General features: G+C 31.3%; 1 protein-coding gene across 1 annotated transcript; it reads right to left on the bottom strand.

Annotated features, from left to right (window-relative positions):
* Positions 1–9,602: 9,602 nt before the first annotated feature.
* LOC132732994 (uncharacterized) lies at positions 9,603–12,636 on the bottom strand. The gene is made up of 4 exons (XM_060719552.1): positions 12,457–12,636; positions 11,929–12,056; positions 11,094–11,173; positions 9,603–9,856 (listed from the first exon to the last, which is right to left on the bottom strand). The coding sequence occupies exons 1-4, from the start codon at positions 12,628–12,630 to the stop codon at positions 9,603–9,605; spliced, it is 636 nt and encodes a 211-aa protein (XP_060575535.1). The 5' UTR covers positions 12,631–12,636.
* Between the last annotated feature and the right edge of the window lie 3,283 nt (positions 12,637–15,919).

Genomic DNA, 15,919 nt, shown 5'->3' on the forward strand with positions numbered 1-15,919 from the left:
TTTCAAATTTTTACGACACAATTTGCATACAATAATAAACAAGCGATATATTAGTTTAGTATACAAACCATTATCTTTAACACACTTTTATTTGAATTTTAAAAAGAAATTGGACACCCTTCTTTCTAAAATAAACACTTAAAATAAAACAGTCTGCAAAAAAATACAAATATATATACTCAGAATCAAATTGATACTTTTATGTGATTTTTAGTCCAGGTTTGAGTGAAAAGCTCTGTAACGCTTTTTACTTTTGGTCATTTTGCTAAATAAAAATTATGATTTCGTGAAAACCAGAATGAGGCTATCCAATTTTTTTTTCATTTTTTCATACAATTTATTAATTACGACCTATATCAAATGGTACACTAATCTCGGAAAAAAATTCCAATCAAAATATGTTGTGCATGTCAGCTTATTCTTTCATGCCATTTGATCGGATCAGAATTCATAGATGATGCAAAACTATCATGATGTTTGAACCGTACTATTTTTGAACCTTATTAACGGTATTCATATCAAACAGTTAATCATAAATACAAGGCATGTATAGGTTAATTTTTCAAACTATTGAAACTAGTGATAAAAACGTTATATATTGAAAATATTCATTTGCAAAACATCAACTTACCTTGCATTACCAGTCTCAAAATAGAATATACATCATTAACATTTCGTCACCTTAGTGGAATAGTTGAATAATTGCTTTTAAATTAAGAAGGACTTATTACGTTATTGCACTAAGGTTACGATTTGTGAATCATACAGACTTAAATCACCTAAAACCTAGTATAATTATAATTTTGCTCGTGGTTGGTTTGGGTTTGTAATTGACATTCTTCAGTCGAAATAATATTCAAGGAACAGAATAGTAATCTGTTATATAATTAATGTTGATTTAGTTATAGGATGTCACCTACTTGACTTTGATTTTGTAAGTCATATCAGTCTATTTTCCATCCATTTTCACATGTATGACGTGTTGTTTACTTTGAAATATAAAATAAACCACTGAAAGGCCTACATTTACACGGCCAAAGATCCATCATAATTATTTTACAAACGCTTAAATGAATACTAATTTTTGAAACTGTTCTACTTTTGTTTGGTTTGAAAGGTAAAAATAAAGTTCACGCTTCACAAAAGAATGATTTGTTAATATAAACATATCGTTTGTACTTTTGAATAAGTGCAAAATAGTAACAATAATTTATGAACATGTCGACGTAGCCAGCCGGCATATATTTCTAATGAGTTCATGTGACTCAATGTAGAAAGAACACTGAAATATATATATATTCAAGATCTATTTATTATGCAACTGAATACATCAATGGTCATATGGCAACTGCCAAACAATAATTACAAAAACAGTTAAACAGAATAGTAATTAAACTTATACAAGTAACAAATAATTCATTATTCTATTGTCTTAAATATTTAATAATAACAAGATAATTTAGAAAGTTAAACTAAAAACTAACTAACTAACTAACTAAGCTGAAATATATATATCCAAGATATATTTATTATGTAACTGAATACATCAATGGTCATATGGCAACTGCATCGATGCATACATTTGTCACCTGACCATCCGCGATTCAGTTACGGGTGACAGGTTAGTATGATTGTATTGTTAGTAAATAGTTAACATGAAATGTAAGGTGGATAACAGGATTTGAGATCATGGAGTAAGATGGATTGTAATTAATGAAATAGACTGTATATAAAAACGACACTTCATATAATTTTAATTGTTTTATTGGTAATTTTCAATAATTGTGACACAGGCTCCCGAAGATTAATAACAAATCACAAAGACACTTACTATATAATAATAACTCTATGACATAATGCCCCTGGTCAAGAAGAAAGGCTCCCGACTTTCTGGTATAATAGCCTGAACTGGAAGAACGCGTGCTAATAACAATGACTATTGAATAACAAATCACAGACACACACAAAAAATAAAATGAAACAGCGCTTCTTAAATGGATACAACTACGCATCTACCAAAGATATTGCCAATTTAATTTATCACTCTACATATCTAAGATAACAATCCCAGCTACTCTATCAGCAAATCTATACTTCGGTAAACTATATGGAATCGGTAAGTATCACGACAGCATATAGCATATTAGGACAACAATAAAGGTAAGTATAAGGTAAGTATCAGGTAAGTATTACCAATTTTATCTTATAATAAGTATAATTTTATACTAAACATAGACAAACAACTAACTCAGCAATCAAATACAGGTAAGTTACATAAGAAGATACAGCTTCTACTAGTATCCTCTCCTAGTACATGTATACTTTAAGGTAAATATGGTATAACCATGCACGGTAAGTTATACATAGTCAGGTAAGTTGTACATTGTAAGGTAAGTTTATACATATGTAAGTGAAGGAGACAACGAAATTTCGATTTAACTACAAAGTCTCCAGAAGTCATCCAGTTGGGTTGCCTTCTGACTCTGGTGGTTCGTGTATGATCGTGTGGTGACATACCTGGCGGTTCACTACTTCTGGGTGATGACAGTGGGGTAAGTATGTCTTCTTGACACAGCCTTTCGTCAGGGCTTGAGTAGGTGGATTCTGGTAAGTCTTCGTCGGCTTCACCATCATCGACAGGGTTTGTTTGGTCGTCTAACTGAGTGACTTCAATAACATCTGTCTGAATATCATCGATATTCCGTATAGAGATGAAGGGAAGGAGGAGATTTTAAGAAATGGAATCAAATATTTCCGAAAACGTCTTTAGATCTTGGAAATACTGATGCAGTCAGACATAGAATAGAACTTCTGATTGACACACCATTTAAAGAGCCATACCGTAGAGTACCACCACATTTATTGGCAGAAGTTAAAGAACATCTACAGGATATGCTACAGATAGGTGCTATTCGTGAGTCTAAAAGTCCTTGGTCCTCGAACGTTGTGATAGTTCGAAAGAAAGACGGAACCATCAGATTCTGTATCGACTTCAGACGCTTGAATCAACGAACAAAGAAGGATGCCTATGGTATTCCGAAGGTGGAAGATACTCTTCACCTTCTCTCTGGTTCCCAATTCTTTTCGAAACTTGACTTAAAATCTGGTTATTGGCAGGTAGAACTCCAAGATGAAACTTCTGTCTTTCACCGTTAGAAAAAATGTAATAATATAAATTTCACATACATCAACTGTAGTACAGTTGGCTTTGAATATCCTCTGATTTTGTTAAAACATATTGTAGCACAGGATATTAAAGTAATGCAAAATTGGTTAATGTATATTGTAACAACGTAACAACGTTTAAAATGATAATGGGCTTAAAACTAAAGTTGGTGAATTAACATAAGAGGATGTTTCCCATATATAAGGACACACACCCAATGTGTTTATCGGCAGGATATTGACGTGCCTTCACACGTTACAACGGTAGTATGCTGCGAAAGCATGTCTTTTACATTCAGCAAACATTACTAGAATGCGATACATGGAAATCACTTTTGGCTAAAGAGAACTGAACAGTAAGCCTGTGCAGGACTATATTGGTTGTAGAAAAACCCAAAATGTTTAACAATGTGTATAGCTATGTAACTATTCATAGGTTACTATCGATTATTTCGTTGTATACCCAAAAACTTGTGAATTTGTCCCATTTTAATGTTGATGTGTAGAATCTGTGTTTACCTCCATTAAGAGATATTAGGAGTCATAGGATGTGATTTAGCCTTTTATTATTAAATTAATGTAAGCTGACGTAGGTTAAGGTCTTCTTTTATGCATTGTACTGAACCAATGACAGCTCTAAGATCTGTGTATATATGCTGTCAATAGCTGTTACCTAGACATGCTGTCTATCTGATCAAAAGCAGATAACTATTTAGGCGCGTTCAGAGCTATGTCATCTACACATGGGATTTCATCGGCTACAATCGCGCAACTGTCCTCAACCGAATAACAGCCCAAGAAATAGTACATGAATTTGATGCTATGAAACTCCCATACTTTGTCGGGATATCTTAAAAAGTTCCATATTTAGCTTTTTCAATTTCAAATTAAGTTATTCAAGTTAAAATATAAACGTATTTGATTGATAAAAATATTGTAGCCCCGTAGTATTATTGCGCAATTATGCAAATAACTGCTGAAACGATTTACCGCTGTCGAAAAAGTAGGACAGCAAATTATGCTATAATTAAGGAGTAAGCTCAATAATTCATAGAAATTACAAGTAGGAAAAAAATATTTCTCCATTAAACAAAACATTTTTATTACCAGATCAAAAGTTGTTCGTGACTTTAGAATAACTCGCGCTTTAATAAAAGAAGAACTCTTTTTCGTGACTCATACCGCGGGTTTAGCTGAATATCCAGCGGTTATTAATAAATAAGACTAGTATTATAAATATCTATTTTTGAAAATGCATGTAACAAGGGATTTTTTCAACACTTTACCACCATGTAGTCTTTCATGGTAATCTTTATTGAATGAAGTTATAATATCAGTTCTACTTCCGATTCCATAATTTTCTAGATCACGATATGAGTTAACCTGCTATGAGATTATAATAGCCTTCGACCTGAAGATAACACTGTTCTAAAAATAGATTCTGCATCACATGTGCTGACTTTCGGACAAGCGATTAGGGAATACACATTATACATGTAATAAACCAGCGGATACTTACTTTGTTTATATGCAATACTTTAAGAAATTCTATACAATTGTAAGAAGCAAACAAGTTAAAAATGGAATTTAGTGTGAAATTGAAAGGGACAATTAAACACTGTAGTGCTTAAGGTGACATTATGCTCATATTTTCATAGTCAAGTTGAGCTGAATTGACTTTATATTTCTAAAGATTGACTGTCAAAATGGTGTTTGACCAACAATAGATATTGGAAAATGTTTAGGATAAAATTATAAGTCTGCCTAAAATTTAAAAAAGACTTCCCCACTCTTTTTATAAACAAAGCGTTATACGTAAATTCTAACGGATATTTACAGAAATGAAAACATATTTTGATCTTCACCCGTTCACTCACTATATACCCCTGGATGGGCATAATGTCACTTTTAGATTAAAATAAAAACGATGTGCTCTGGCCTCTACATCTTTACATTGTAAATGAAAAAAAATCTAAAAAAATACACTATTGATTGCTGATGATTTTAACCAAAAATATTTTAATGAGACATATCCAAGAGAAATGAAAATAAAAATACAAATGACTTATATTTTATTGTCTATATGCCCACTATGATATAACACGAAGCTATTCTAATTAACATTCTCACATGTATTATGTATTATGCTTGAAGTTTATTCGCATGGTTTTATTTTAGAAATATTTCGTTGACAGTTTTCTATTTACATATCATTTCTTGGAAAAAATCGAGTGTTTAGGCAAACATTTCATGCTTTATTTAAAAATGTGGACTTGTTCTGCTTGAAAGTCGAAAATCTGAATTATATCAGATTGGGACACATAAAATATATTTCTCTACAAATCTCGAACTTGTATGGAACAAATTCCCTCTGTTATATCTTTTGTGTTTTTTTCTTCTTCTAAAAAAGCCTTATTGTCTCTCCGGTTGCATGTCCGTCGCATTCAGTGCTGCAGCACTTTGATTATGTACATGAAATACTCCACAAAATATTTATTAAGTTTTGTAAGTGATGGCTTTCTTAGAGATAAAATAAACAAGTTATTCAAAAATTGATAATCAACATACATACCTTTGGACTCATTTAAATATTATTATTGAAAAAAATTGGTAAAAATGGGAAAATATATCTATTCAGTATGGTAAAATAAAAAGTTATGTACGAAAGGGTACATACAACTTTGGTTTTAATTTTACTATTGTTAAAAGTTTTTTTCCTGTCAAGTTATACTCTTGAATTAAGGTTACTAATGTAATAGTAAATGCTACTACTAGGAAAGACAACAGCCAGAATTTGGTCTGTATATGTATTTAGTCGAATCGAAATCTCTATCAGATGTTGACTTGAAAATTTGAAAGTGGTAAGGTAGCAGCTTAACTGTCAATCCCTGGAATCCCCACAGTAAAATGTATTTGTCTTATCAATAGTTATAACTTCCTTGAAAAGTATTTAACCTCAGACAGTAAGTAACCTGTTGAGTGTTTTTCTTTCTTTCTATGATTGCTACATCGTTTCAAAACTTATATGCCTATAATCATTTAAAGTCCGCTGATGTTGATTGAAAAAAGGCATGGAATGGCAAACCTGCAAGTGAATTATGTTTGGTGAATAACTAAACACCTATAAGGTGTAGTAAACGGAAACAACGCCGGTACGTGTTCTTGTTTCCTTCATCTCGCTGACGGTAAATACCGAAAACGAGCGGATAAATACGTTTATTTACGATGATGTAGTGGGCGGGAAAATGGGCGGAGCTTATTTTATCTCCTATTGAAAAACGTGTAAAGCTGGATTATGCTGATCCGAATCATGATGGTTTGAAAATGTAAAGCTAAGAAAGTAACTTCTGTTTTGTCGGCATATACACGAACAATGAGTATTCCGCATGTTATGATGAACACTTGGTATTGTTGCTATCAGAAAAACAGTAAATGTGATGTTGTTAAACAAATTGTATTTTGTTGAAATACAGTTTTACAATTTTAAATCGGCAAACTCAATCCAAGAAGGCAACATTGAAGTTTACATACAAAGAAATACAATTGTATCTTGTCCGTTAACAAACTGTTCAACTCAGATCAACAAGACTGGATTTTTGGCAACGAATAGCCTCCATATTTATAATCTGAAAATTATTCAATACTTCTGAATACCGATAACATTGCATACCTTAAAAACGTTTCGTAATGTATAATTGTTTATAACCTATCAAAATCATGGGAAATTTAAAAAACATAATCCATTACGTAAGATGTGAAATATAATGATAAGTATATCAGTTATCTTATTAACCGCTATTGAATGAATTGATGGTTGTGTTTGAGAAATATTAAATTGTATACGGTTTGTTTGATAATAGCCAATGCAAAAGCAGGCATAACTAATATTTCCATCGAAACAAGTTTTATTTCAATTTTCATAATTAATATATAGAAATACATCACTTTTTCTTTATCAGTGATAGTTTACACTGCGTCCTTTTCTTTTGTCCGGAACAAACTCAACACACATATCCCCCATTTTATTCATTTACTATTGATTTTAAAACTATTGAACATGACGCGGTTTCCACAAATAGTATTTAAAGTAGCCGTTGTAAGTTTAAGGAACTCCACTGAGATCCAAAAACCTAAAAACATAAAAATTTATTTTTTTATAAAGATCAGGCGGGGCGCTTAAAACGGAAAGATCTGGAACTGATGATACAGAAATATACCCAGATATAAACTGGAAATCATATTTGTTTGTGTTATTGACAGTCTCGATACCATCATTTATGAAGAAGAAAATAACTGTGTATAATTTTCTATTTTTCGATTGTAAATACGAGACCTTTTTACTATTCATACACTATTAGATATAATATATCACGAACGAGACAGTGTATTATTAGACAGAATAGGAAGTGGTTCATCATGGCGAGGAGGAACTAAGGTTAGACCAAACAGAGGGATTAAAATATTTTTACAAAGATATGATAGATACGAATGGTATCAAAATTGTTCTTACACATAAGAAACCAGATGCAACTGAATAAGATGATAAAAAACTATAAGATGTTTTGCTTTTGCAGAATGTGCACCTTCTTCATCATCTACCTACCGAATTTGTGCAAAGGATTTCCCTGTTTTCAATTTAGAAAAGTATTTATCATTTAAAGAGATTGAAACATCAAAATACAATCAATTAGCTACTAACATTATTGACCTTGGTTCGTCTGCAAAGCTAGTTACTGCCACTTTCATTTCAAGTAGGTTAAAGCAGTATGTCGCCAGAAGAAAATAGAAAAACTACCGTCTTTAAGTTACTAAAGTTTAAAAATATCGCTTCAAAAACATAATATAGTTGATAGAATTCAATAACACTTTAGAATTGTCATACGTTAAAATTTGTGCTCTGAAAACATACAGTTTGCTTTTCCGCCAACGGGAAACACCTTCCTTTATTATATTACGGTATTCCTTCTTCGGGTTATTTCTAGTATCTAGATGACAATAACACCACATGTGAACGCACAGAATCCGGGATCGTATCAAACATATAGGAAAACAAATGACATACTGTGGTTTTGATATTTATAGTAATTTATGGCACTACAAATAATGATTTATTAATTATATCATAAAATATGATAACCAATACATCGATTGCAATTTTAGTTTGAAATATGATTAGAGCCCACTCATTACTAAATGTGTTTTTTAAGTGTTCTGCTCGCTAATGGAGATTGCCATAGCAGCCCATGATTAGCTCGAATTGTTATGATAGAGTCTGTCCAAAGGTGGTTATTATAATAATTTCAATTTTTGCTCTTCGCCGTATAACTTGCTTTATAGTAATGATTTTTTTAGTATACTATATGCTTATGTCTATGCAGAAAATACAAAATATAAATTAATATGTTTAATGTTCGCAAACATGATATATTTAATCACTTGATAATTATACAAATTCTGAGCTGTACTATAAAGAAATAAAATGTTGTTGTAAGCAATCATTCGTTGTCATTCTTTGGTTACATGTTCTTGGTTTATCTTTTTTGTCGCACGTCCGTGAACATTGTGAAATTTGTTCTTTCTATCCCTGCTTCCTATCGTTTGGACAAGCTGTGCAAATTTAAAAGAAAATCGATTAATCATAATAATGAACAAAAGAACTGGAAGACACATTTAGATAAATGTTGCAATTGCAATGCATGTAGAACTCTGAATTCCATTAAAATGACAAGTTTTTATTTTTACAAGTAAAGCCCATTAAGAGTGCATGGTCCAGGATAAGACATAATTATGTAGATGCGGCAGACAAGTATGTAGAGGATTTTAATTGTGTTATAGAATTGAATTACTAGGATAACCGAAATGTTGACAAACGGTATTTGTCACCGTGATAAAGGCAAAGCAATATCTCAATTATTATAAACCAAAATACTTTATCAGTAATAGAATCTTGTTTTTTATCTTGTAGTCGATGAATAATTAACATTTAAAGGCCCGATATGCCCCAGAAAGGCTTATAATTTCATTCCTCAAAATCCTTTCATTTTTGGTGTCCTGCTATTGTTTCCAAAATGTTACTCATTGGCCAGGTATCTTTGCGTCTATTACTTTTGTTAATTAGTATAGTTATAATAGTAATTTGGTATTTTGTATGGAAGTCAAAATGCTACTTTGTCTTCATTTTGCTACATTTATTGCAACGCTCAGCGCTTCTTTCCGTTTGGTTTTAAGTATCTAATATGCTATAAAACCATTATTTAAACATTTCAAACTCGTGTTTGCCCTTTCTAGATATAGGGAAACATATTAATTACTGAGACATAATGTGCCTTTAAAGTATCATGTTCACAAAGACTATAAGTACTTTTTTTAAATGTATAGTCATGTAACTATTAGAAACAACAACAAATAAGCAAACGAACAAAGAAAAAAAACACTCTTTAATGTAAACTAGACTTACGTCTCGCATGACTTATTCTTATTAGCTCGTTGAGTGATATTCCAAATATGTTTTGAAGCGCAGATTCTATCCTTCCAACAATATCCTGAGACAACTGCCTTTGTCGTGTTTTTATATACAGCGACGGATCAGCACATCTTTGGTCAAGTGTCGACCATTTTGCGCAACCCCAGTCAATAGTAAACCCTTGATAGTCCGTTGCTACTATAACCATTTTTCCAGAAAAGTTGTCCCCTAAAATATAGTGCTTTAAATTAAATTTCTTTCACAAATGAATTGTGAACTTGTTCTCTAAAGTTTTATATAATATATAAATAATCACACAATTCTATATAAACATATACGAGTACATTATCATTTCTATGGATTTGATGCATTGGCAATTTTGGTCACTGCACTAGATATCGCAACGTACAATAATCATCATATATACGATAAACATACGTTACGTTGTTGCAAATCCGTTGTCGTAAATAACACAATTATGCACAAAAATATATATTTTGTGTTTAGGAAACTGCAACATACGGAGAAGGTATTTTACAATGCTTACCGCTCGGTCAGCAAGAATTGTGTTCTTACGACACATATTATTTCATTGGATTACATTAAGAATAGAGTGCAATTCATTTTTTAACTGCATCATTGATTGGTGACCTTTCTGTTTAAAATTTGTCAGAGATAAATCGTATACATATACATGCACAGTGCGTTAACTGCAGTGCAGGTATTAGTTAATCGCACTCTAGAGCATGTCAATTGATTGGCTTATTTTGTCTGGGGTTTACTTATTGTAACGACAGAGAAAGTGATAGCGATAGATATATCGTATTCAGGTGCTCCATAATTTTGTTTCTGGGGTTTCATTTTGTGACAACAGGGAATGTGTTTTTTTTGCTATCAATAAAAAAGAAAGTCATCAAAACACTCGGCCCCTCGTACAAATCAGATAGCCTCGTGTTTCGATGCTCTTTCGATGCACCTTTTAAAATGTCTGATATTTTAAAGATATGCATGAATATGGATCTTTGCATTTGTGATAATTTGTTATTTTATAGATTAAATAGATATACTTTTTCTGCTTCAATACTAAAGTGTATAAATGATATCAAAATCTGGAACAAGGTATTATTTTTCAGTATTGCCCTGACCAACTTTTACCTCTAACCTTCAGGCGGCAAAACATTAAAAGTGATACAGGGGGAATATCTGACTATGCATGCTCCACGTTATTTTGGTGTGCTGCATTGCAATGGTATAGGGTCATATTTCTAAATGAATGACAAAGCCACATCCACAACAAGAATGTGAAACGGTTGTCGAACAGTGCGAATTTCAGATGTGTACATTCGGGGGCATGGGAATAACTAAAAATTAAGTAGGAACACTTTAATGTATTATCTAACATTGAGTTAATTTTGATACTAAGAATGCATATTTAGTAAGAATGAAGAAGTAAGAATCGTTTTACCCATGATATCGTTAACGGAAAACTTTCCAGGGCCTGTCAGAGTAAGAATCGATGTCATCTTGTTACACACATTACGATTTCTGTAAAAAAGTTAACATATTTTAATGCCTCATTAGTCATTAAAAAGTGTTGTTTTTTCTTTCAATAAACATATACAAAGATTAGTCATAATAGAAAGTGTGCTCTATGTATGTCATACCTTGATTCAGGTACTACTGAACAAAATATATATATTGTACTCATGCTAAATATTTTGCTTTGCATAACACTGTAATAATAATTTATACTACAATTACCCAAAAATACGTATAGAAGTGGCCGAATGGCCGAGTAGTTAACACGTCGGACTTGTTAACTAGTAATCTAAGTATCTCTAGCGGTAGCTTTAAACCCCGCCAGGGGCAAGTCATTGTTTTCTAGAGCAAAAACCTTTATATTGCTTAAGGCAGATTTGTTACGATATGCATATAGCTTTCTACACGTGTTATCGAACTAAACTGAATATACTTTATTTATTCATTTCTTGTTCTTAGTATATGATAACAGAAACACGTTCAAGGAAACACAAGTTCATCTGCCCAACTATTTGATAATTTTGCTTATTTAATGGGTCGATCATTAACAATTGTGTTTATCAAGGCATTTTGTCTTTTGTTCATCATGTTAATAATGATATCATATTAAATGACTATTTTCAATACTTATTTACGCGACTTAATTAACAACGGCATTTCAAAAATGACACATTTTTACGTCATAAACTCTATTGCCATTTAAATATATCTAACTTTCACAGTATACTGGTATAATAATTAATTGAAATTTATCAACTTACCTCATAGATTCATGAGCCAAAAATACATTGCCATCAGGTACAAACAATTGGGTGTAATCCGAAAAGTCCTCTGAAATAGCCCAACTACATGGTGCCTTATGAAATTGATGAAACCATGGACCAAGCCACTGAAAAGTTAATAACAGCATATTTTATCTTTCAATCGCGAAAGAACTGTCAATATATTATTTAATCATCATAAAATGCACATAATACAAATGTACATGTATATTATATTTTTGATACTTGAAAATAAAAGTCGGCCAATTTCTTGGATGCAATTGTTTTGTCAGTGTTTGATATATTAAGTTCAATAAATATAATTGTACTGAAGATAATTGTAAAAACAACCCGATTCAATAGTAAGGTAATACGACCATACTTATTAAAAGTTTATTGCCACAAACCCTTCACGTAGTTTTGCCTAAGAATAAATAAAGAAAATGAATAAATGAATAAACAATAGAAAAGGAAAAAAAATGAATAAATAAATAAATAAATAAATAAAAAATAAAGAAAATAACCAACTGCATTTAAATTTAATCCAGGCATCGGCGGAGGCTGAACGCTAAGTCTTTCTTTGACAGATCTTCGAGCAATTCCTGTCATAAAGGTAGGTACATTTTGTCTGAATGTCTGTACTTCGCCCGTCGTTAAAGCTATGGCTGTCAAAACCAGTACAGCTATTGTTATTCCCGTCATTATCCTGTTAAATTCTGTTTCATTTTGAAATAATAATGATAATAATAATGATAATAATAAAATTTAATAATGATGATAATAATAATAATAGCACTAGTAGTAATAAATAAATAAATAAATAGAATAATAAATTAATTAATTATTTAATTAATTAATACATAAATAGATAAAATCACTGTAGCAATTTTCGCATAATGTTAACTGAATATATCCAAACAATCTAATAAGCACATCGAGCAATAAGACAGCTGAAATCTAGCTTTTTCAATGAAGCTGACTCGAAAGTGGTTAGTACAAGTTGCAAGAATTTGTTTCGCAATCGAGTTTTAACCAAACCAAACCAAACCAAACCATAGCTTAAGTGATCAAAACTTGACAATGTAAAACATTTTTGTAAGCGTATTTTTTTAAATATGTATCTTTAAACACACACATAAAATAATTTCTAATTTAACGGGTACATGTATGTATCTCGATAGTTTGCAATCAATTTATATTCAATTTCAAGTTTTTTTTCCAATTTGTCTGTTATAAGTTATAAAATCGTATTAATTTTCATACAGCCAAAATGAGCCAAATATTAAAGAACCAACCTAAATAAAAATAACAAATATATTGTCAATAAATTCATAAAGATTATAAATTTTCAAAATAAGAAGATCGAAATGCATTTTACGTACGTGGAAGAATACAGAAAATTTGCTGGCGTTTCAGCAACGTCTCCTCTTGTAATGCTAGCTAAAACTACGCAGTGATTTTATATAGAAGGTCAGCATTTAATGAAATTGTAATTGCTTCTTTATTATTCAACAGCATCTTTTAATCAAATCCATCATTTGCAATTTAAGATAATGTATGTGTCCCCGTTATTGCACCATCCTAGTTTATACGTCTAGGTCACATCTCTACACCAACACAGTTGTGCATTTCGAGAATTGATTATTGAGGGAAACTGCATGTAGAAGGCTGACATAAGCAAATTATATGCGTGGTGACAAATAAACATGTATACATAATTTTTTATATATTAATAGATACTTGCAAGTGCTGCATTATTTAAAAGTCGTTCGGATATTTACAAAGTAAATCACAACACTGACAAAATTTCCATAGTTGCAATCATGGAAAACTTGTGCCAGACAATTACAATATGCAGACAAACCAAGTTAACCGCGAGCGGGCTGCGCAACCCTTCTAGAAGAATTACATATTGTATAAAAATACCACAAACCAGCAGCGGCATAAGAGGACCCATGCTCTGTTCGGTCATAAAGCCGCTTTCATCAACCCAGGGTTTAGGTAACGTCTGCTCTGAGTAGCCATGAATTACAACATGCATAACAAAATTTACGAACATCAACAAATAATGTTTTTAGAACCATTTCATACCATGCTAATACCACGTCATTGATGTCATGTAAATTCCGATTGTGTAATTACTATATACTGATGGGCATGCTGCTTTGGTGTGAAAAAAGTTTATCTTATCTTATCTTGTCTTAAAGGAAACTTTCTTAAAAATAAACAAACATAAATAAAATATAAAGATAATCAACATTGTAAGAAGAAATATAATAATCGTAATTTTTGAAAAGAAATATCGAAGTCGTCGACTTAAAAGCCTAATCCACTGAAGATGAATAAATTACAAGATTCAGCGCGTTTTAAATTGACACAATTTCAAAACATTATACCACGACTGAGTATAAGAAGATATTTCAATCAATCACCAACAAACAAACAAACAAACAAACGAACGAACGAGCGTACTAATCAAAGAATCAATCAATCAATCAATCAAAATCAGCAATCAATAAAAAATATAAAATTGTTTGATATACAAAAATATTGCAAGATAGTCTTTAAAGAAATATCAAATAATACAAATTTTAATACCTAATTTCATTATTTACTTTTGATGATACATTTTCCATACTATAAAAACAATTGATATATATGTTGAATATACAAAATATATAGGTAAATATTATCCTTAACAAACATCATTTGAATAAAAAAAGGAACATAAATGGGAATAAAGAAAAACAGAATCCCTAAAGAAACCCTTTATTCTAAAGATAATCTTAAGTATGTGTTGCTCTTTAATTTTTTGTTATGGTAGTCACCTGGTAGAATATAATTAGCCACGTAAACCTGATTTTCCATTTCATGTATCAGATAGGCCAAAACTACTTCTGTTAATACAAAACAATACACCGTTAACCAAATAACAGAATATATGTTGACTGTTCAAACGCTAAGTTTAACAATTGCTTACTCTCTAATTTGTTGGTAGGCCTGTAAAGAACCAGCACATTCATTTGCATCTTACTTCATAATTTTATTATGTGTGTAAGTTATTTAGCTTGAAACAAATATTTCTGCCACAGGCAAAAATCAACCTTAATAATGACTGAATGTAAAATATAATGAAAGGAGCTCCATAGAAGCCACAAAGTCTAAATCATAAAATTCATATCCAATAGTTAATCATAAATCAAGGATGTATAGGTTATAGTTTTCAAACTATTAAGACTAGTGATGTAAACGTTATCTATTGGAATTATTTATTTGAAATCATCAAATTACACTGCATCTCAAATCTAAAAAAGTATGCACATCATTAACGTGCGTGAATCATACGGAAACCACTGTGACAGTGACTGAAATCTATGATGTCTTACTTCGTCCACAATATTTCGTTAGTAACACGTTATAATTATCGCCTCAAAAGGGCGAACTGTAGTACTAAATTTCGCGTTTCTTAAATTCCGCTAGTCTCTCGAGCTCCTTTTCTAGCGAAATTGGAAAAGGATCGTCTTAATTTTCGTATTTTGTGTGTTCTTTATGCGCTAAATATACGCTTGAAGGGCGCAAATTATCGCATAAGAAACTAGCAAAATTCAAACACGCGATAATTGTATATTTTAAAGGCCGAAATTTAAACTAAATCTCTCTCATGCGATAATAAGCGCCCTTCAACGCGATAATTATCACGCGAGGAACACACAACATACGAAAAATTAGACAATAATTTTCAAATGGAAATATATTTTGCTAGTATAAGTTTCCCCCTGGTCTAAAGAAATGGCGAAATTTATTGCTTGAAAAACTAGCGAAATTTAAGTCATGCGAAATTTAGTACAAAATTTCGCCCTATAGAGGCAATAATTATCGCGTGTTCACTAGCAAAATTTTGTGGACGAAATACGACATCGTAGAAATCACTTAAAACATGGTATAATTATAATTCTGCTCGTGGTTGGTTCGAGGGTGTAATTGACAACTT

The sequence above is a fragment of the Ruditapes philippinarum genome, unplaced genomic scaffold (genome assembly GCF_026571515.1).
Source record: "Ruditapes philippinarum isolate M1 unplaced genomic scaffold, ASM2657151v2 ctg6742_1_1_1_1, whole genome shotgun sequence".
NCBI lineage: Eukaryota > Metazoa > Mollusca > Bivalvia > Venerida > Veneridae > Ruditapes > Ruditapes philippinarum.